Source organism: Schistocerca serialis, chromosome 9, assembly GCF_023864345.2.
Source record: "Schistocerca serialis cubense isolate TAMUIC-IGC-003099 chromosome 9, iqSchSeri2.2, whole genome shotgun sequence".
In the NCBI taxonomy this organism is placed as follows: Eukaryota; Metazoa; Arthropoda; class Insecta; order Orthoptera; family Acrididae; genus Schistocerca; species Schistocerca serialis.
In genome coordinates, this window is record NC_064646.1 from 394,342,846 (window position 1) to 394,366,407 (window position 23,562).

The following is a 23,562-nucleotide window of genomic DNA, read 5'->3' on the forward strand; positions in this document are numbered from 1 at the left end:
TATTCTACCCCTCATAACCTCATCAATATGTGTTCTTTGAGCCAATTTCAACATACAGTCACCATTAGCACGCCTGAAAACGTCTGCACACTTACTCGCTGCATCGTACTCTGACATGCACCAACACACCTCTGCGTATGTGGACTGCTGCCAGCGCCACCGTGCGACGACCGCAGATCAAATGCACCGCACGGTTATACCCCGAGGTGATATAAAGCCGCAAACCGCTCACCAGAGCGTTGTTTCACCATGTATCAGCATTATTCTTGATTTATGAGCATGAGTGTATAAAAACATTCTCTTCCGCATCCGAGCCGTTCTCTTTGTTCTTTATTGGTTTTTGTCCACCCTGGGTATTTTATTTCCCCGGTATCCACCATATCTGGTGAGCACTCCCCTATCCGCCACTTGGGGATGCGCCCGATGGGGGACCAGCAACCCCTCACGTTTGCCTGCGCAGAGTTGGACCATTTCTAACTGCCTATTTTCTTCAGATTAAAATTAAAGAATTTGTAGAAAGATATGAACTTAAGCAGGTATGACGTGATCAAATTGAAAGACAGACGTTGTTGAGTATTCCAAAGAGAACAATAGACAAAGATGAACTGAAATAATGGGAAGAAATACAACAGAGACGAATAGGGAGCTTTGAACGAGCGATGGTAGCAAAGAAACAACTAAACAAAAAGACAAACCTAAGGAGAAATTCGTAAAAAGCACACGAGATACATGAATGTAATTGACAAAAGGAAAAATATATAAATACAGGAAATGAAGCAGGCTAAAGGGAATACAGAACTTCAATATATGATGTTGACAAAAAGTGCAAAATGGCAAAGCGGCATTGGCTAAAGGAGAAATGGGTCAAATGGCTATAAGCACTATGGGACTTAACATCTGAGGTCATCAGTCCCCTAGAACTAGAACTACTTAAACCTAACTAACCTAAGGACATCACACACATCCATTCCCGAGGCAGGATTCGAACCTGCGACCGTAGCACCCGCGTAGTTCCGGACTGAAGCGCCTAGAACCGCTCGGCCACAGCGGCAGGCTTAAAGGAGAAATGCGAAGCTATATAAGCATGCATGACTATGAGAAAGATAGAAGGCTCTGCTGGAAAGTATTGCCTCTCAACTTTTTATATTAAAACTCTTAAATCTTTTTAAATAAAAGAAACGTTATTAACATTCCACATCTTTATTCCATATATCGACATACTTGCAGCCCTGTGTCGCTAGAGGGCTCCGAATTGTACCGTGTAACATGGCGGTGTGTAACGTAACTATGTCACTGCGTGAGAAACAGTGTGCTGTAATCGAGTTCGCGAATTCGAATAGTCTATCAGCACATGGAGCCTGACAGTTATTAATTTATTCACAATGCGTTTGAGCACTCAGTAACAAATTTATGCACTAAATGTATATGAGGTTCATACCATATATCCTTGTGTAAGTTTTGTATGTATGTAAACTACTGCCGGCCGAGGTGACCGAGCGGTTCTAGGCGTTTCAGTCCAGAACTGCGCTGCTACGGCCGCAGGTTCGAATCCTGCCTCGGGCATGGATGTGTGTGATGTCCTTAGGTTAGTTAGGTTTAAGTAGTTCTAAGTCTAGGGGACTGATGACTTCAGATGTTAACTCCCATAGTGCTTAGAGCCATTTGAACCATCTGAAGCACAAATTTCGCTTAAAATAGCGGGTACTTCCGTCTAGATTTGATCATTCAAAGTTTTGAGATTAATGTACGAACTTTGATCTTCAACAGTCACATCATCAGACACACTTGCAGACCTCATTTCAAATTAAAATTACTTAAAAACAAAATAACCTATGAATGAAACAAAGTCTTTGCTTCGTCATCGAGACTCTAATAGCAATTAAAGTAATTTTCAGAGCTGTCACATCATCCAATCCTCAAGCTGTGCATTACGTTTTAAACGATTCTCGTACGTAGGATTACCTATACTATATCTTGAAAAACTGATATACTATTTCCCAGCAAACACAAAACAATAAATGTGGGTACTTTCGGATATTTTAAGAGCTGCTGTGAAAACTTTCGAATAGTAATAGTAAGCAGTGAAAAATAATTCAGAAGTTTATCCGAAATAGTTCCTTTACAATAACAAAGTATTGTGGGAGGATAGCAAGTATTAAGAAAAGAAATCAAGAAGGGCCATCTATAATATGGAGAAAATGTAACATTAAAATGGAGTTAAGTGGAAAAGAAACTGACAGAGAAAATCACATCGAAATAAACGGGGAAAATGTACACACCAAAACGACGTCTTTTCACGTAAAGAACTGTCGTGGAAACTGAGTTCTGACACACCCACCTTACATCTCTGTAATGGATACTTGGCAGCTGCAATGTTATCATGTTTATCAGCTAAGCAGTCAATTTTCCACTTTAAAAGTAAGTTAAGACAATATGGGTAGCACTGAGAGGAGTGATAAAAAAACTGTGATCTTTAAACTTCTTTCTTTTATGTAACAGGTGAACAAATGTGGTAAACATTAAATCTGAGTGTTCTTTATACGTATGTCATCACGTTTTCCATGAAAAACAAGGTAATTGTGCGTTTTATAGCTGAATCCAAATGTTTTGCTACAGTCCTGATATAATATTATCACATCTGCTAATAGCAGCACAAATGCTTTGAGGCTCATTCATGTGTAGTCCACATACTTCTTGCACTTCACCTCAGAATTCGGCGTGGAATGGGTAATGTTTGTCATGGCCAGCCCTGAACAAAAAAGAAAAATATTATGGAAACGTCGATCATTTAACTTTCTTCAAAGCACATAGTGATCCTGATACAAGTACCACCAAGTGCTGCTCTACACTATAAAGTATTATAAATTATATTATAAACGCCCAGCCTGCTAATAAAACTTTTTGCTTATAAAGTTAAACCAGCAACTGACATCAGAATTGATATACACATTAACAAATGCCTAATTACCAGATATTTGAACATGATTGTAATACTCGTTACTTACATGTACTTTCAGCGTATAAATGCCCCTCCTTAGAACAACTAAATCAGACAAGTAATCACATAACAGTTTGTATAATTTGTAAAAATTAGGTAGCAAATTTGAAGTCTTAAGAAACATAGAACTTAATACTTGGTAGCTGTAATTACCTTACCACGTTGGACTAATACTGTTATAACCGAAGTAACAGTAGTAGGTATGAAGTAGTAGGTATATATAGCGCGAGAGCAGAACTATATCTGTATAAAAGTGATTTATATGCAACGGAATGGACCGATAGTAACTCAGGAAGCTACAGTTACAGAGAACGATGTGAAAATAAGATGAAAGAATGGCTTTGTCCTCCAGTTTTTGGATGTTCAGGACGAGGTAAACATGAAAAATGTCATAAATCCGTGTGTTTACTTTTTGGTACCGATTGGTGATTGTTACAGCTATAATTATTGTTGTTTGTACCAAAGAAAAGTTCACAGTAAAAGCTACTGCATGCAATCAAGGTATTTTTTTATGGAGAATGCAGAATTTAGTCATTTCGATCTGTCTTGTAACAGTGATTGTAATTCAACAATGGAAGTACTTTCTTGGTGCACTGAGCAGCTGGAAGTAGAGGAAACTGCAGCCACTAAATCTCCAGATGACGCGTAGTTCTATTTGCTCTTCAACACTGATGGCATCCTATTGGAGAAAGTACTGCATTCTGGATGTAAAATACTCCCTCCATTCACATCTTCGAGAGGGAGCTTTACAGCTGGATGTTGCCATCAGAGAAAAAAATTTAGTGTTCTATGAGTCGGAGCAAGGAATGTTAAATCCTTTAGTTGGTAGATAAGTTACAAAATTTAAAAAGAGAAATTGATAGGTTAAAGTTAGATGCAGTGGGGATTAGAAAAGTATGTTGATAAGAAGAACATGATTGTGATGAAAATAAGAGTATCTTTGTTTTCTTTTTTTTTGGGGGGGGGGGGGTTTCGGGCGAAATTATCAGTCATTTTTGGTGTGACCTGTCTTGACTGTCTCCCGTGTGTCAGCTTCTTCAACTCAAAGTAGCACTTACACTCAACATCCTCAATAGATAGTTGTATATATTTCAACCTTTGTCATCCCTTACAATTATTCCCCTCTACACTTCCCTCAAGAACCATGTGGGAGTTACGCTCTGATACCTTAAGGTGTGTCCTATCATCCTGCCCTTTCTTCTAAACAGTGCCCACATATTCCTTCCCTCTCCAGTTCTGTGGAAAACCTCACGTTTTGTCAGTCCACATAATTTTCAACATTCTTCTGCAGCACCTCATCTCAAATGCTTCTATTCTCTTCTTTTCCAGTTTTCTCACAGTCCATAGTTCACTACCATACAACACTGTGCTCCAGATGAACACTGTCATAAATTTCTACCCCAAATTAAGACTGCTTTCGTCCAGGGACGCCCTCTTGGACTGTACTAGTCAGATTTTTACGTCCTTCTTGCTTAGTCCGTCATGTATTATTTTGCTTCCATGGTAGCAGAACTCCTTCAGTTAATCTAATTTGCGGTCCTCAGTTTTGATCAATTTCCGGCTAACTCATTTCTAATGCTCCTCATTACTTTCATCTTTCTTGATTTATTTTCAAACCGAATTCTGTGTTTAATTCAGTTCATTCACTACGTCCTGTAATTCTTCCTCACTTACAATGAGGATCCATTTCTCCAGTAATTCAGTATCTCACTTCTTTCCACACTGATTCTTCCTGATGATTCTCTTAACCTTCAGTCTATTATTCATCATTACTAAATAATAATCTGTCTGCATCTGCTTCTGGGTACGCCTTACAACCCATTACCTGATTTCGGAATCTCTGCTACATTATGATGAAATCCAAGTCGTACTTTCCCACCTCTTCACTATTTTTTTTTTCAAAACATACGCTGTGCAGTCACATTAATGTGACCTCTTGTCAAACACCTGAATTAACAACTTTTGCAGCGCGGACCGCTCCGAGATATGCAAGAAAAGTGTCAGTGAGGTTCTGTAAGGTACCGACAGGTATGTGGAGGCATACAGACTCCAGTACCATGGCCAGTTGGGCCGTGTTTCTCGGTTGAGGAGCCTTGACACGAACAGCCCAATCAAGGTGATCCCACAGTTTCTTGAATGGGTTTAAATCCGAGGAGTCTGATGGCTACGGGATTACGGTAAATTCATCGTGATGCTCTTCAAACCGCGCACATGCACTGTGACCTGGGTGACACGTTGCATAGCCCTGCTGGTAGATGCCATCGCGCCGAGAAAAAAACAAACTGCATGCAGGGGTGGACATGGTCCCCAAGGATAGATGTATACTTGTGTTGATCCACTGCGCCTTCCAGAATGACGACATCACTCAGGGAATGCCATGAAAACATTCCCCAGACTATAACGCTTCCTCTTCCGGCCTGGATTCTTTCAACCCTTCTCGAAAAAAGGTTATCAGATTACTATCAACAGACGTAAGACAAGGGAAATGTAATGTAGTCATCAGTTTAGCAATGGAGGAAAGTGTTGCTGTAGGAAAGTTGAGAGACAGAGAGAGACCAGGGCTTGGCTAAAGCTTCAGATAATAGTACACAGCAGTAGACCACAACAAGAACAAGGGATATTACAGCATCTACTACCAAAATCGTCAACAGAAACACTGGTATTTAAAATTAATGTTAGTGATTGAAACTTACTCAGCAAAAGGGAAGATTCTGTAGTTCCTGTTGAATGTCTTGATGTAGGCCATGTCATCATCACTGAGGTTAAAATCAAAGATCTGGATGTTTTCCTCAATTCGACTTTTGTTGTAAGATTTTGGTATTGGCACTGTACCCAGTTGAAACTGCAACAAAAAAATATTAATTTTTTCCTGATTCATATAATAAATTCTCCTCCCCCCACCCAATCTCTCTCTCTCTCTCTCTCTCTCTCTCTCTCTCTCTCTCTCTCTCTCACACACACACACACACACACACACACACACACACACACACACACACACACATTTGCATATTCTTCTCTCCTCCCAATTCCTGTCTCATACCTAGAATTCGCAGTTGCATCTCATCTCCTCTCAAATGCAGGACTACCAGAGAAACTAGCAATTGGTTTTCCTGCAATAGCATTTTCAGAATCATTCACAGTGTAAATTTATACAATAAACGTTTAATCGTTTTCGGTTTCATTACCCAGAAGCTCTGCTCCAGGAGAAGGCAATTTGAAGTTGTTCCATGTTTGTTTTGTATCACCTGCTTTCTCCATCTAGATTACCTTTTCAAATGTATTCTCCACATTATAAACAACATTCTTTGTTTTTTTCTGTTATAACAACGAGTGCATATTGTTAACATCAATTAAGAATTTCAAAAATGTTACTGCCGCAAGGTTAAGTGCATTCCTGTCTGCTGAACAATCTATATAAGTTACTGGTAAATAAATTCTTCAATAATGTGTATACAGTTTTAACATACATTGTGTTTATCTGTCTAGAAGCAAATTTTGACTGATTTCTATTTTCACTATCTTACTGTCATGAACACAAAATAAAGCATTTAACAAGCTTGGAAATCGTAAGCTTCTTACTGTTGCGTCATTTTCTGTCTCACAATCTAAGTACCTGTTAGGTGTACCTTTCTTACCTATCTACAGTCTAACTCATTTCTTTCACATGAGCATGTATGTAAAAGAGGGTAGTTTAAATCACACAAAGATGACAAGAAACCAGACATATAACTTGACAATATGTTCGAATTAGAATTCAAATGTTTTTAGCTGGAAAGCTAATTAAGGGCTGTGTGAAACACAGAACAATACAGCTTACAGAGTATGAGAAATTTACACATTTTTATTTCACTGTATAAGAACAAACCTAATAATGCTAATCCTGATTTTTACTATTAAATGAACTCGATACTGAAGCTGTTATTCCTTACCACATATCTAAGAACAACTTGAGCCACTGTTTTCTTGTATTTAGCAGCAAGTTCTTTGATTTTTGGATGTTCTAAGAGTGGCACTCCACCATCTGGCATCTTCATAGAGGGATTTGCAAGTGGGCTGTATGCAGTAATAAGTATGTCTCTCTGCTTGCAAAAATCGATCAATTTCTGTTGGTTGAGGTAAGGGTGACATTCAACCTGTATTAACAGACAATTCACATTATATGTATACCATTACAGGTCACTAAAATTGACCACCAGGAAATGAGTAGATATTGGTATAATACATATATACTTTGTTACTTTATATTTAGTGGATAGTATCAGATAGCTGTATTTCAAAACATTACACAAAAAAATAGTCCAAATGGCTCTGAGCGCTATGGGACTTAACATCTATGGTCATCAGTCCCCTAGAACTTAGAACTACTTAAACCTAACTAACCTAAAGACATCACACAACACCCAGTCATCATGAGGCAGAGAAAATCCTTGACCCCGCCGGGAATAGAACCCGGGCGTGGGAAGCGAGAACGCTACCGCACGACCACGAGCTGCGGACAAAACATTACACATATATTGTTTTTGTGCACAATGAATTCTTGATGTTTGAGATGTACCTTGCTAGCACATCACCAGACACAGATGTGAAGTTATATAATGTGTAACTATCTTACACATAAGCGAATACTACACATATTAAAGTTGAAATTTAAAATTCGCAAATACCTTCACTTTTCACAGGATCACATGATTGCATATGATGATCCATCCCAATGAAAAACCTTCTGGAATTTTGTATTCATTTCTGAGGTACCATAGATCAATATTGCAGCTTTCAAAGTGCACAAAAGAAACAATGTCACACCACATTTAACAAAAAAGCTACTCATTCAAGTAACTTACAAGAGGGAATCAGTTATTTGATCACAGAATACATTGAAATTAAAAGCTTGGCTGGCTCTGTACGATCACTATTATTGCTACATTAGGTTACATGTAAATATATTTTTTCCTATCAGTTTTAATTTACAAACTGAAGTATTACTGTTCTGTACCTGGCTCATGATATACCATACCCATCCAGATAAAAATATTGTTCAGTCGCTTATTTCAACAATATGCCCATATTGTTCATATTAAGAGCAGTTTTAGGTTGATAAAGAATCAGGAACTGCATGACTGGTTAATCATGGTTGTAAATGATAAAGGAATATAAGCAGTTCATTAAGAACTACTCTTCGTTTTTTATGTGATAAAAATTGGCATGTTACACTATAACATTACCTGATTGGTAACTGGTTTGATTGAAGCTTTTTCAAGTACTCTGGTGAGCTGTTTGCTATTGAAATTGGACACTCCAATGTTCTTTGCTAGACCTAAACGAACACACTCTTCCATTTGTTTCCATGTGTCCACATAGTCGATGTCTACTGTAGCTGCAGCTCCATTTTCTGTTGGGTGATTGTTGTCTCCTTCCTATTGTAACAATTAGATCATTTCATACGCTATTGTCAGCTCATAATGTAAAGTAATAACACAAACCACACATTTTCAAATCGATATTTTAATAAATGAAGCAGTATTACATAATAAACACTTTGAGGCTAAGTTGGAAACACACGAGTTTTTCAAGTCGTGGTAAAAAGGAAAAAATTATGAAGAATATAATTATAGTATTAAAAGGTCTGCACCTGTACAGAACAGAACACTGGAGGCAGGAACTATATTGTAGGACTAGGATTAAAAGAGAAAATAAGAAAGAGTACTGATGGAGGCAGAAAGGAATAGATATCAAGCGCCCAACATAATGAACACTCAGATGCCACAGGTGTATTAGTACAGTCATAACATGTACTATTCCAAGAAAGCAGTGTTTGAAGACAAAATATAGCAAATAACAAGGTATCATTTTGTACACATCATAATTTTTGTTAAAAAAAAGTGACACACACTGAGTAAATTACTTTACCTACATAACATGCAAATTCTACTTGTAATGTGCTTGCAGTAAGAATGATGTAACACTACAAGGATAATACATGTGGGTAGTGACAACAGGGAGAGGAGAGGGATGATAACATTCTAGATAAACTGGAATAATTAATTGATATGAATAACAACAAAGACACTCAACTCAGAGGGCCAAAGTTTTAGTTACTCTGAAGAAGAATGTAAGTCCAATATTTCAATGCTCAGTGTTACTCAGGTACCTTCTCACTGATCAAAACCTCTACTGTCTGACAAGAGATTATCATTACTTATGTCTTTATGAAATAATTTACATTTTCTCCTCTACATTTATATATACATTTTTACACTTACGAATTAATTTGCATCTCATTGCTTTTTACATTTTTTTCCAGATAGCTATTTTGTGGCAGTGATTTTATCATTGAATATTTCTTGTGCAGCTCACCTTATATGCAAAAGGCCAATGCATTAAATACAAGTCCAGATAATCCAATTTAAGATCTGCTAAACTTTTTTTAAGTGTTGGTACAACCACCTCTGGCCTGTGACGTGTATTCCACAACTGAAACAAGCAGGTTTCTGTTTTTTTATTGAATTTCTTACCAAACTGCCGATCACTTAAACAATTTAATTAAATAAAACATAAAAAAGTCTAAAAATATATTTGCAAAATGTCTAATTTGAAAGTTCTTGCAGTGTAATTGACAGACTACACAAAATATATTTCTCACACTAATACATCAAGAAAGAAACTCTTTAGGAGCAGATATGAAAAGCTGATGAGAATAACTGTTAAGGAACTGTGTCAAGGAAACTTTCACTTTTGTTTATTCATACACATAACGGTTTTGTGATTAATGAGATGTGTGAAATTAAGGTGCATAATGGTATACATTATCTGATTACCTACCTTTATTTTCATCTTTAACTAGGCAAATGTGCATAAAAGCTTAGCATGTGACCAAGAGTCAAAAAATCATACAGTGTGTTTCCTTTAATATTTGTGTATCAAGTTAGATTTACAGATTTCAGTTCCTGATACAAAACTTTTTTGGTGTTATTTCACATACTGTACTCATGTAGATCATATTTTTAATATATGACTACATTCATGACATAGACGATATCATAGAATTTGCTATGGAACCTGGTGACAATATAGAAACTCCAAAAGTGACCTGTCTATTTATAGTCTTGAGAAGCACAGCTGTTAATCAAAAATACTTGGGAGTCACTCTGACATTCAAAACCCACTGCAAGAACACCAAAATGAAAATCTCCACTCGAAACAACCTACATCTACATCTACATCTACATTGATACTCCGCAAGCCACCCAACGATGTGTGGCGGAGGGCACTTTACGTGCCACTGTCATTACCTCCCTTTCCTGTTCCAGTCGCGTATGGTTCGCGGGAAGAACGACTGTCTGAAAGCCTCCGTGCGCGCTCTAATCTCTCTAATTTTACATTCGTGATCTCCTGGGGAAGTATAAGTAGGGGGAAGCAATATGTTCGATACCTCATCCAGAAACGCACCCTCTCGAAACCTGGCGAGCAAGCTACACCGCGATGCAGAGCGCCTCTCTTGCAGAGTCTGCCACTTGAGTTTATTAAACATCTCCGTAACGCTATCACGGTTACCAAATAACCCAGTGACGAAACGCGCCGCTCTTCTTTGGATCTTCTCTATCTCCTCCGTCAACCCGACCTGGTACGGATCCCACACTGATGAGCAATACTCAAGTATAGGTCGAACGAGTGTTTTGTAAGCCACCTCCTTTGTTGATGGACTACATTTTCTAAGCACTCTCCCAATGAATCTCAACCTGGTACCCGCCTTACCAACAATTAGTTTTATATGATCATTCCACTTCAAATCGTTCCGTACGCATACTCCCAGATATTTTACAGAAGTAACTGCTACCAGTGTTTGTTCCGCTATCATATAATCATACAATAAAGGATCCTTCTTTCTATGTATTCGCAATACATTACATTTGTCTATGTTAAGGGTCAGTTGCCACTCCCTGCACCAAGTGCCTATCCGCTGCAGATCTTCCTGTATTTCGCTACAGTTTTCTAATGCAGCAACTTCTCTGTATACTACAGCATCATCCGCGAAAAGCCGCATGGAACTTCCGACACTATCTACTAAGTCATTTATATATATTGTGAAAAGCAATGGTCCCATAACACTCCCCTGTGGCACGCCAGAGGTTACTTTAACGTCTGTAGACGTCTCTCCATTGATAACAACATGCTGTGTTCTGTTTGCTAAAAACTCTTTTGCCACACAGCTGGTCTGATATTCCGTAGGCTCTTACTTTGTTTATCAGGCGACGATGCGGAACTGTATCGAACGCCTTCCGGAAGTCAAGAAAAATAGCATCTACCTGGGAGCCTGTATCTAATATTTTCTGGGTCTCATGAACAAATAAGGCGAGTTGGGTCTCACACGATCGCTGTTTCCGGAATCCATGTTGATTCCTACATAGTAGATTCTGGGTTTCCAGAAATGACATGATACGCGAGCAAAAAACATGTTCTAAAATTCTACAAGAGATCGACGTAAGAGATATAGGTCTATAGTTTTGCGCATCTGCTCGACGACCCTTCTTGAAGACTGGGACTATCTGTGCTCTTTTCCAATCATTTGGAACCCTCCGTTCCTCTAGAGACTTGCGGTACACGGCTGTTAGAAGGGGGGCAAGTTCTTTCGCGTACTCTGTGTAGAATCGAATTGGTATCCCGTCAGGTCCAGTGGACTTTCCTCTATTGAGTGATTCCAGTTGCTTTTCTATTCCTTGGACACTTATTTCGATGTCAGCCATTTTTTCGTTTGTGCGAGGATTTAGAGAAGGAACTGCAGTGCGGTCTTCCTCTGTGAAACAGCTCTGGAAAAAGGTGTTTAGTATTTCAGCTTTACGCGTGTCATCCTCTGTTTCAATGCCATCATCATCCCGTAGTGTCTGGATATGCTGTTTCGAGCCACTTACTGATTTAACGTAAGACCAGAACTTCCTAGGATTTTCTGTCAAGTCGGTACATAGAATTTTACTTTCGAATTCAATGAACGCTTCACGCATAGCCCTCCTTACGCTAACTTTGACATCGATTAGCTTCAGTTTGTCTGAGAGGTTTTGGCTGCGTTTAAACTTGGAGTGGAGCTCTCTTTGCTTTCGCAGTAGTTTCCTAACTTTGTTGTTGTACCACGGTGGGTTTTTCCCGTCCCTCACAGTTTTACTCGGCACGTACCTGTCTAAAACGCATTTTACGATTGCCTTGAACTTTTTCCATAAACACTCAACATTGTCAGTGTCGGAACAGAAATTTTCGTTTTGATCTGTTAGGTAGTCTGAAATCTGCCTTCTATTACTCTTGCTAAACAGATAAACCTTCCTCCCTTTTTTTATATTCCTATTAACTTCCATATTCAGGGATGCTGCAACGGCCTTATGATCACTGATTCCCTGTTCTGTATATACAGATTCGAAAAGTTCGGGTCTGTTTGTTATCAGTAGGTCCAAGATGTTATCTCCACGAGTCGGTTCTCTGTTTAATTGCTCGAGGAAATTTTCGGATAGTGCACTCAGTATAATGTCACTCGATGCTCTGTCCCTACCACCCGTCCTAAACATCTGAGTGTCCCAGTCTATATCTGGTAAATTGAAATCTCCACCTAAGACTATAACATGCTGAGAAAATTTATGTGAAATGTATTCCAAATTTTCTCTCAGTTGTTCTGCCACTAATGCTGCTGAGTCGGGAGGTCGGTAAAAGGAGCCAATTATTAACCTAGTTCGGTTGTTTAGTGTAACCTCCACCCATAATAATTCACAGGAACTATCCACTTCTACTTCACTACAGGATAAACTACTACTAACAGCGATGAACACTCCACCACCGGTTGCATGCAATCTATCCTTTCTAAACACCGTGTGTACCTTTGTAAAAATTTCGGCAGAATTTATCTCTGGCTTAAGCCAGCTTTCTGTACCTATAACGATTTCAGCTTCGGTGCTTTCTATCAGCGCTTGAAGTTCCGGTACTTTACCAACGCAGCTTCGACAGTTGACAATTACAATACCGATTGCTGCTTGGTCCCCGCATGTCCTGACTTTGCCCCGCACCCGTTGAGGCTGTTGCCCTTTCTGTACTTGCCCAAGGCCATCTAACCTAAAAAACCGCCCAGCCCACGCCACACAACCCCTGCTACCCGTGTAGCCGCTTGTTGCGTGTAGTGGACTCCTGACCTATCCAGCGGAACCCGAAACCCCACCACCCTGTGGCGCAAGTCGAGGAATCTGCAGCCCACACGGTCGCAGAACCGTCTCAGCCTCTGATTCAGACCCTCCACTCGGCTCTGTACCAAAGGTCCGCAGTCAGTCCTGTCGGCGATGCTGCAGATGGTGAGCTCTGCTTTCATCCCGCTAGCGAGACTGGCAGTCTTCACCAAATCAGATAGCCGCCGGAAGCCAGAGAGGATTTCCTCCGATCCATAGCGACACACATCATTGGTGCCGACATGAGCGACCACCTGCAGATGGGTGCACCCTGTACCCTTCATGGCATCCGGAAGGACCCTTTCCACATCTGGAATGACTCCCCCCGGTATGCACACGGAGTGCACATTGGTTTTCTTCCCCTCTCTTGCTGCCATTTCCCTAAGGGGCCCCATTACGCGCAAACTAGCGGGGACACAGTGGGGATCACATCCACAAACTATTCGCAGTTCTGCAATGGCACTGTGTTTTTCTACTGATGAATATGCTTCTCCAGTCTGGTACAGGTCATCTCATGCCAGACAAGTAGACATTGCTCTCAACGAAACCTGCAGGTTGATCACAGGTTGCTTAAGACCTACCCCAACTGATAAGCTCTGCTGCCTGGCTGGAATAGCGCCACCATGGATACGCAGAACAGTGGCTGCCAACAAGGAGAGACTGAAAGTGGAACAGGACAGTGCCCATCCACTGCATGGACATAATCCACCACAGCAACGGCTGAGATCGCGAAAGAGGTTCCTGAGAACATTTGAGAAGCTCACCATTTCACCAGAGAAGGCAAGGCTCGAGTTATGGAAGAAGTCGACGCCTCACTTTCAGACGCCAGAAGTTGAAGAATTACTACCTGGACACAACGAGAGCTGGCTGGTGCGGAAATCTTTAAACAGATTACGATCAGGAGTTGGACGATCCAGAGACAACCTAAAGAGATGGGGCTTCATAACAGAAGATACGTCCAGTGATTGTGGACAAGAACAAACCACAAGCCACATGCTCCAGTGCCTTTTGTGCCCTACATCCTGCACGAAGATTGATCTCCTGCAAGCCACTCCAAGCTCCTTGGAGGTTGCAAAGTACTGGGCACATGTAATATAAATACAATTTGTGTGTATATATTTATTGTTGTGTATGGCAACTGTAAATTTGTATGCTTCTGATTCGAGAATAAAAATAATTTTCATAACGAGAACTGGATCATATTCTTATTTCCTACTTCTTCTTCTATGTGCATACTGTGCAAGCACTGTAAAGGGCGTCCTATTTATCACTATTAGGATTTTTTCCTGTTTGAATCACTTATTTTATGTGCCACGCCTCAAGTTTTCCTCAGTGCATTCTCTCTCTTCCCTTACCAACCATGTAAAGTGCCCTCCGCCACACACCGTTGGGTGGCTTGCGGAGTATACATGTAGATGTAGATGTAGAAATGTACTTGCTTTTTTCTTTATTTAGTCTCATTGTTATCCTCTGTTTTCTTACTGTTATTTTCTGTTTCTTTCTGTTATTTTCACATTATTTTTCTTCTCCTACCATACGTTTTCGCTCTTCTCCGATAATGTTCTGTTGCAATTTCACGTCATTCTGGCCAATGGTGTTATTTCTATAGCGATTTGAAAGTTTAACTGTAATTATAATCACCCTGTACTCTCATATGACGAGAGGTGGGAATACGTAATGCAGAGGAAATGAAACAATGATATTATGTACCAGATTTGACTCACAAGGTGATACATTCTGAGATGTGGCAGTGATATGTCCTCTGACTGACCTCGTTCATTTCGAAGTTCTTACAGTTTGGATTTACAAAAATTCAGAAAGACGAGTAATCAGTTAGAAACATAAGCTGTGGAGGTGCGGGTTCTTGTTTAAGGGAGAGTTATGCAAACCACATCATTATCCGAGCTTGGGATCAAGAGACATTTCAATTTCGATTGATTGCTATAAGCAGAATTGACAGTAGCGGCCGATGGCAGCAAGCAGCCATTGTTGCATGGTGGGACGGCGGAGCACCCGAAAACGTCTTTATGTCGGCAGTTCGGAACGCGCCGTTACAAAGTCTGCGAGGCTAGAGTAAGAATGTAAAACGTGCAAGTACTAAACGTTAGACGTAGGTTGCAGAGGCAGACACCTCTTGGCGATTAACAGGTGGATCTGTCCCGGGCTGTGCGACTCAAGGAAGAAAAAGTAGTCCACCAGAAATTTACGTTACGTAAGAGTTAACTTGGATGTAAAATTATTTCAAGTATTGTCACCCAAAAATAAGTGTCTCCATTGAGGGAACCGATATAGGGCGCTATATTTGCAACAAGGGAAAATACTGGGTGATTGCAATTAAAGTACAGCTACTCACAGAGGACTAGTGTGGGCTGTAATTATCGTATCGCAGCGAAACTTGGTAGATATTCTAAAACGCTAATGCGGAATCGATTTACACTAGCTTTTGGCTCCCAGGTGCACGTCGGGCACTATGAATGCAAGAAAGGCTGCAGAAGTATTTCCTTATCTAACGGATTACGTAAAGGTCAGAAGAGATCAGACATATGAGAAACGCATAATATTGATTTTATTAGCAATTTCTGCTTACACAATTTGTTTAGCATGAACGCCAGTGACGAAATGCTGCATCTGTATAACGATGTCATCAACAGTTGCCCGCAGCAGTTCCAGTGGAACCTGATCAACATGTTCCTGTACATTGCCCTTCAGACGAAGACCCGTTGTACGCCTGATAACAGCGTTATTTTAGAAATCCCCAAAGCCAATTTTCTGTCATGCACGTAAGAGAGTTTCACTAACAGTGCACAGACTCCTGTCTTCATAGTCATGCTGTTCACTCACGTTAGGATCTGTCAAATAACAGTGTGGATGTCATACTGTCACATAAATGCTGTATAGCACCTGATTTGCTCCTGGCGACCAAAATTGGAAATAATTTTTTCCAGCATAAATCGGTTCTGCATTAACGCATTAGCTTATCTACCAAGTTTTGCAGCCGTATGATAATTACAGCGCACAATAAACTCTGTGAGTAGCTGCACTTTAATTATAACCAACCAGTATTAGTAGAGTGGATTGGCTGATGCCACTGAAGCCCAAGAAAGTTAGAAGTGAGGGCGACGGACGAATTGCTTGGGAGAACTTATCAGGTGGTTGTGGAGGTAGGACGTCAATCAAATTGGAGCCCCCATTTCGCTTGGGTAATGAGCTCTCTCTTCGCTCATTTTAAGCTGAGAACGTCTGATTAAGTACATACACGTAGGAAGCGTTTTTAAACAGTGTTGATAAAGTGTAAAATGGTACAATATATTGAAGACTTAGACGAAGGTAGTGTAATGTACAAATCTTACGTTGTGCAATGCGCAAAATACCATCGATAATCTTGGAAAGGATGAAAAATCAGTTGCATAACAGATTTATTAGAACCCTTGACATAGGTTTCGGTGATTAGAAAATTATCTTCTTCAGAATGAAATTGTAACACCTAGAAATTACACATTGGCTACAAAAAGATCAAGTAACACAGATATAGCAGATGCGGATAATACACAATGGGCTAAGAGTGCACACACACTTGTTATATATTGTTTTGAAAACGTACGTTACAATAAAGCGGTTTGCCTCTCGTCAAGGGCAAGCACTTAAGAACATTTTCTAACCAAGGCGTAATTTTTAGGCGTTACAGTCTCCTTCTGAAGAAGATAATTTTATAATTATTGAAACCCGATTGGCTCACCTTGCTGGTGATGAACATGTCTTCCCGCTTCACTGTTCCATCAGCAAATTTCTCCTGAAGGGCCTCGCCTATTTCCGTTTCATTCAAGTAGACAGCTGCAGTATCAATATGGCGATAGCCCACATTAATAGCATGTTTGACTGCGTCCCTTACAGCTCCTGGAGTTGCCTGTAACATAAAAAGTGCAACACTACGTTTAACACTAAGCTGGAGTGTGGAGAAAGATAATGACACCTTTAGTAGTGAGTTATGGTTCATCTGGATCGCTTATAAGGAGCACTATTCGCGGTGTCCCAAAAGAAAAGTCTTACAGTCCAATAAATTATCATCATCATCAACAAACAACCACAACATCATCATTATTAGACTCAAGGGCTGCTAGAAGAGGTCTTCTCCATTAATTTCAATTTTCTGCTCTTTGTCACCAGTCACTTCTGATACCATTCTTTCTCAAATCTTCCTACATTCCATCACTATATTTTCCGTGACCTAACAGATGCCAATAAACCCTGTAGCTTTACAGGCTAATGACATCAATCTAAGACATTCATTCAAATGACACTCTTCTCCTGTCATGGTATATATTTCCTGTTTAGACCCAGGGAATTTCGATAATCAATTATTTATCAAACTAATAATTACGACATCAGTAGCTATGTAATGCACTGGGCCAAATGCTTGCCTTGAAATCTTCATTTCAAATATGAGCAAACAGTTGTAGACTCGTTACCAAGTATGTATGCTCCATGTTTCACATGCATATAACACTTGAGATGTAACTGACTCAACGAGGAAAAAGTGTAGTATCTGACACCATGATGAATTACAGTATACTGTAGTATTACCTTGCTAATCCAAACAATGTTTTTTTGGGGAGGGGGGGGGGAGACAAGGATGTAGTATTGTATTTTAGTGTGTTCCATAGTAGAATGATGACATATCTGAGTGTAAAAGAGTTTCTATTTAATTAATTTAAACACCAAACCATAGGTTTGCTAATCATATTTGGTTAATAATAGCAAAACATTGTATTGTTTCCTTCATTCCTTGATTTGATATAATTTCATGAATTTTGCATAAAATAACATGTTCAGGAAAAACTGAATTGTTGTGAGAAAAAATTCGTTAAATAAGTAATATATAAATGTTGTAAAATGTTAAAGACCATATTATACAAAAGATTTTTAAGGAAAAGTAACATGTGACTGATATGAATACTTGATTATCTATGTCTAAATGACATGAACTTGTAAAAAGATTTTATTTATAGTGCAGTTTAAGTCGGTCGTGCTATGAACGTTTCTTTCTGATGGATCTGATACACCACCCAATCACAAAATTCTTTGTTTAGGACAGTTTAATGTCTATTCGCACTTGAAGGAATGGGATGGGACAGCAAGACAGTCCACAATAAATTTAAAATGGTGGCATCACACAGATTGTCAGTGGAACAGGCCATCAAGATTAAGGTTTCTCGAAAAGAAAGTCTTAACGTTGATATAGGCGGGGTATGGCGGCATTATCTGCATAGGAGATAACCTACAGGAATACTCAACTTACTACTTCACGTTGTGGTAGTGGAGATCATGTTTTTGTTTCTTCTTAGTCTTTATTTTTTGTTTGTATCGTTTTCGTGATATGTTGCAAAAATTCCATGAGGGCTGTGATATTTGTCCTTCGAGCCTTGACTCAGTTGAGCATAAATATCAGCTTAAGAAATTGAAGGCACATTATACTGTGGGCTCATCCATGCAGCTGCTGTCCACCTACTTACTAAATTGCAAACTGTGCATAAAACTCGCGTTCAAATCAGTGCTAAGATTATGCATTTATATTTCACTAGGGGTATAGTAAGACAGGTTCTACACCAAGGTTTAAATCTTCATCCTTTTCACTTCTTAGTTGTCATTAATAATACTGCTGAATATCCTACCTCCACGTCTTGTTTACAAATATTGAGCTGTAGCACCGGTCCTTTGTCTTATGGAAAAGACTGTAATTAACAGGGCTCAAATGAGATTCGAGGAATCATAGGTGAAATCTCATATTCTCTTAATCATATCTTAAACACTAATAAAACAAAAGAACAGTTACTAACATTGAAAACTGCCAGATCACATCATTAGGAAGCAGAGGGCACGTGCATTATGTCAGGGATAGACAATGTTAAAATTAAATTACTATGTATTGTAATGTATCAGGCAAACCCAACACCTTCCATGAAAAATCTGACATGATAAGCAAATCCAGTAGTATGTCACATAGCTCCGAATAAATCGGGACATTAAATTAACCAAAGTAATACGAGTAACGAGTGAGGAAGTGGAATACCACAGACTAACACAAGAATGCCTAAATGCATGTCATACCTTCCCACCGTGAGACAGATGCAGTTCCGAGGGGAGAAACGAGAACAGAAGCCGAGAGCAGAACCATGTTAAGCTGGAAGGCCCTACGATAAGGGACGGACACCCACGTCGCCAGCTAACCGCTAGGACCACCCCCCAGCCCATGTTAAAAGCTAGAGCCCTCCAGAAGAACAGTATAGATCTTACGATAACACTAAAAGGACCACACCAGCTACAAGTTTTAGCGTGAGACTTTTTCGCGTCTCTGTTACGTTGCAAACCTTAAAAACATTGCCCCACCACGAAAAGTATAACGTTTCTCATTGGATAGACAGAATTTTTGCAGGCAGAGCTTAAGGTTAACATTGAGACCCTGATTGGTCAGATGAAAACACAGCCAGATAGTTTTTTAAACCAACTTCGGTAAATTGTAGTAAGGAAAAGTTAGGGGAGAGTTGCTTCCGAGACGGCGAGGTGAGCGGAGCTGTGCTGCCCGCCCCCCCCCCCCCCCCCTGACGAACACCGACAAGGTAATGAACGCACACGATGGCGCATAACAGCGCATAAAGCTTCACTCAGAACTGCAGAAGACTCATCTGTTACACCCCCTTTTTGCGTAATACTAGTGTCGATCGTCAATTAAAGCTCATGGTGTTCACATTTGCCACTTGAAGTAAAAATCTGAAACGCGATGATTTTTCTGTTATATAGTTATTGAGAAGCCACATCAGCCACTGTAATTTACGACAAGTTAGATAAGTAATTAAAGATAATTGAGGGTCACTGTAGACCATTTTGATAGTTTTCTCTTTTCTGAAACTTAATTTAAACCTAGATTATAGATGTGATATGGCATAGGTCATCCTTCGATCCATTGTAGAACTTGGAAACCCATTCAGGGAATATTCGTTCACATTTTTGTTGAACGCAGTTGGTTTTTACCATCCTGTATTAAAACATTTCCTTTTATCAATAGTGCAATTTATAAACAATGTTTTGTGAGTAGAATAAATTTTCCAATGGTAAACTTAACTACTTTTTCGACGTTATTTTACCAGCTCACTAAAAATAGGAAAGCCTTGAACCCCTTCCACTAAATTTAGTTAGTATTAAGATTCTTTTACAGGGAGTGCAGTGGAGCTGACACTGAAATCATTAAGTATTTGGTTATATCATCGCTAGTCTCACTGAACTCTTCTGAACTCTACATGTCATTTGTGGTCTGGCGTCTCCTTACCAGCAACAGGTCCCAGGTTCAAACTAGTCAATTCCCTAAAAAACACGCTCAGAGCGTCGTTGCACGAAATTGGTAGGGAGACACGATATAGAACAAACAGACACCACGCAGAATGTTAGAGTATCTACGTAGAAAAAAAAACAGTACACCAAAAAGAAGACCACTGCAACCATGGCCGAAATAAGGGTTTCACCAGTAATGGTTTTTTATCATGTGACACTGCACCATAACGAGAAAACTTTTATGTCAACTGACTCTGGCTGTGGAAGCCTACGCAATTATATTACATAAAAATCTCTACTGAGTAATCCTCGTTAAGTATACAGGGTATTAGGTTGTAACTGCAGATATGCTGATCATTGATACCATAGTATGTACGCATTTCAGCGTGTTAGCTGTTTTTTCTCCACATCTAACAGTCTTGTCACAAACGTATCACGTAAATTACTACCTAATGTTTTCTGCACCTATGTTCATTACGCCTGTCAGTATAGACTACTGTTTTGCGTCCAAATGTCTACACTTCACCAACTGACTTACTGCCCTAAATAAAATAAGCATTAATGGCTTGCTCTTGCTACGTTTACTTGGAGTTACCAACCAACCTAAAATCATTCAACTCTTAATGGCTATTATTATTAGTCTGTAAATGAAGCAAATTCTGATGTAATATTGTCCAATACACTGTCCTCTGTCACCAATAAAAATATCTCCCCTTACATCCCTAACAGACTGCATAAATGAGAAAACTAATAGTGTCCTTCACTTGCTCAGCTAGCTATCAAAAGTAGTTTCCAACAAACCACTGACAATTCTTATATTGTGGTAGAGTTCACACATTTCTTCATTATGATGTGGAAGTGGAGGGATTTGATATATTAATGAAAATCACAACAACACTAGAAATAAGATCAATTACTGCACACACAGAGCTGAAGAATAATAGGCCATAGTGTGCTTATGAATGGCCAAATATGGTTTATCAATCTACCAATCACAACACGAACAAGTGAAGCAAAATTATTCAAAATAAAATTGAGATCTCACGTTGAAATCACACACCTTACAACAGTGGCTTCCATGTCTCAAAGATAGAGATAAGAGTACCATAGGTGCAATCATAGTGGATAATATCTGTAGAGGGGCCAGACTAATAACTGGCTCTTGAGGAAGGACAGCTACTTTTGCTCAGGCAACAGTCCACATGATTGACTGGTATTGCCATGCAACATTAGCCAACGTGGCTTTGCTGGACTGGTGTCACAAACGGTTCGAAGCAAGAGGAAAGTACAGCCATCAGTTTTCACGAGAGTATGCAGGTCCACTGTACGCCTTAATCATGGTCTCTTGTGAGATGTAATATTCCAGGAGTAAAACAGACTCCATTGGGATCTTCAGGTGGGGCTACTAAGGAGGGTGTCATCATAAGAAAAGAGAAAATAAATCTAATGTTCTACTGATCAGAGTGTGGGAAGTTAGAAGCCAAAATCAGGTAAGAGCCGTAGAAAACTTCAAGAGAGAAATGAATAGGTGTATGTTATGGTGGGAATTAGTGGAATGTTATAGCAGGAGGAACAAGATTTCTGGTCAGGGAAGTACAGGGTCATTAACACACAATCGAATGAGGGTATTGCAAAAGCAGATTTAATAGTGAATAAGAATACAAGAATGCAACTGAACTATTATGAACAACATACCGAACACATAATCGTGACCTAGACAGACACCAAGCCAAGCCCCCATCATAGCCGTACAAGTTTATAGTGTGTTCAAAAAAGTATCGCATATGTTGAGCGGTGGTAGTATTGACCAAAGAAGACAAAATGTCGTGTAAATATGGCTCTAAACTGCATACCTTAAGAGCTATGAGCACTTGTTCATCTTTGCTGTTGTGAAAAACATCTCTTCTACTGCAAACTCTTTGCTGTTACGAACGACTTACAGTAAGCAGTAAACAAATAAGCACAGATTCATCTGCTATTGTCCATGGATAAAGGATGCGGTAAACATCTGTTAGTGTCGTTAGGGTAAACTGTGGTCACGGTTCTGGCTAAATGCAGTTCATGCACTAGTTTTAGCGGAACCATTTCGGTTCTGATAAATTTGTGAAACGCTTTTACCTTGTAGTGTTATCTTTGTCCTTGTCAACATAATGGAAGCTTATTTTTCCACATGGGTAATGGGAGATATGACACTCCATTATGGCGTGGTAAACGGGAGCAACCATCAAGTGCATGTCTTGTATGCTGAAAAATATCCACAATCCAGAGCAGAGTACCATCTGCACAGTTAATCAGCCGTCATTTCCAGCGCCTAACAGACTATGACTCTGTATCTCTAGCAATGGTGGATCAAAGCAGGACTCACACTATTTGTACTCCTGTTGTTGGACGAGTGAATACTGCAACGAGTGGAAAAAGATCCAGGATATATTGCATGTAGGGGTTCAATATCCATCGTACTTAATCATCCTCTAGTCTGTGTGATCCTCCAGAAGCAGTTGCTATACTGGTATAATGTATAGTGTGTCCACGGACTTTGGCCACAAGATCAGCCTGCCTGATGCATACCCGCAAGCGGTTGAAGAATCAAGGCATCAGAGACGATTTTCAATCGATGTGTGGGCAGGAACTACTGGCTATAGACAAACAAGACATTACGTACTACCAAACAGGTTGATTCGTGCAAGGTATTGTCATTTCCTATCAAACGACTTGCCTGTCCTGCTATAGGAGGTACCATACCAACAATGGTTAAAGATTTGTTTCCTGCATGATGAAACATCATTATAGTAAGAGAGACATTCAGAAACGAGATTTTAATCTGTAAAGTATTTCCAGGGCAGATGTGTTAACACTCCCTGCAATCTTTCTCAGACGGTTGTACAAAGAATCTAATCGGTAAAAGAAAAATTCTACCTTATTTTTAGATTTAGACGTCAGCTTCATGATGAAGCTAATGGAAATATTTCTTTTTAATAGTGATATTTCCATTTAAGTAAGACACTGTGAGAAATCCGAATAGTTCGCAATCAAAATTTGGATCGC

At 39.6% G+C, this 23,562-nt stretch overlaps 1 protein-coding gene across 1 annotated transcript in view; it reads right to left on the reverse strand.

Annotated features, from left to right (window-relative positions):
• Positions 1 to 2,467: 2,467 nt before the first annotated feature.
• LOC126418912 (aldo-keto reductase family 1 member B1-like) overlaps positions 2,468 to 23,562 on the reverse strand; it is a 37,702-nt gene continuing 16,607 nt past the window's right edge. The window contains exons 2-7 of the mRNA XM_050085934.1: positions 16,931 to 17,098; positions 9,356 to 9,472; positions 8,224 to 8,415; positions 6,931 to 7,134; positions 5,692 to 5,840; positions 2,468 to 2,749 (exon numbers count right to left, since the gene is read on the reverse strand). Coding sequence (XP_049941891.1) covers positions 2,707 to 2,749; positions 5,692 to 5,840; positions 6,931 to 7,134; positions 8,224 to 8,415; positions 9,356 to 9,472; positions 16,931 to 17,098 — 873 coding nt within the window. The 3' untranslated portion in view covers positions 2,468 to 2,706. The remainder of the gene's footprint in view (positions 2,750 to 5,691; positions 5,841 to 6,930; positions 7,135 to 8,223; positions 8,416 to 9,355; positions 9,473 to 16,930; positions 17,099 to 23,562) is intronic.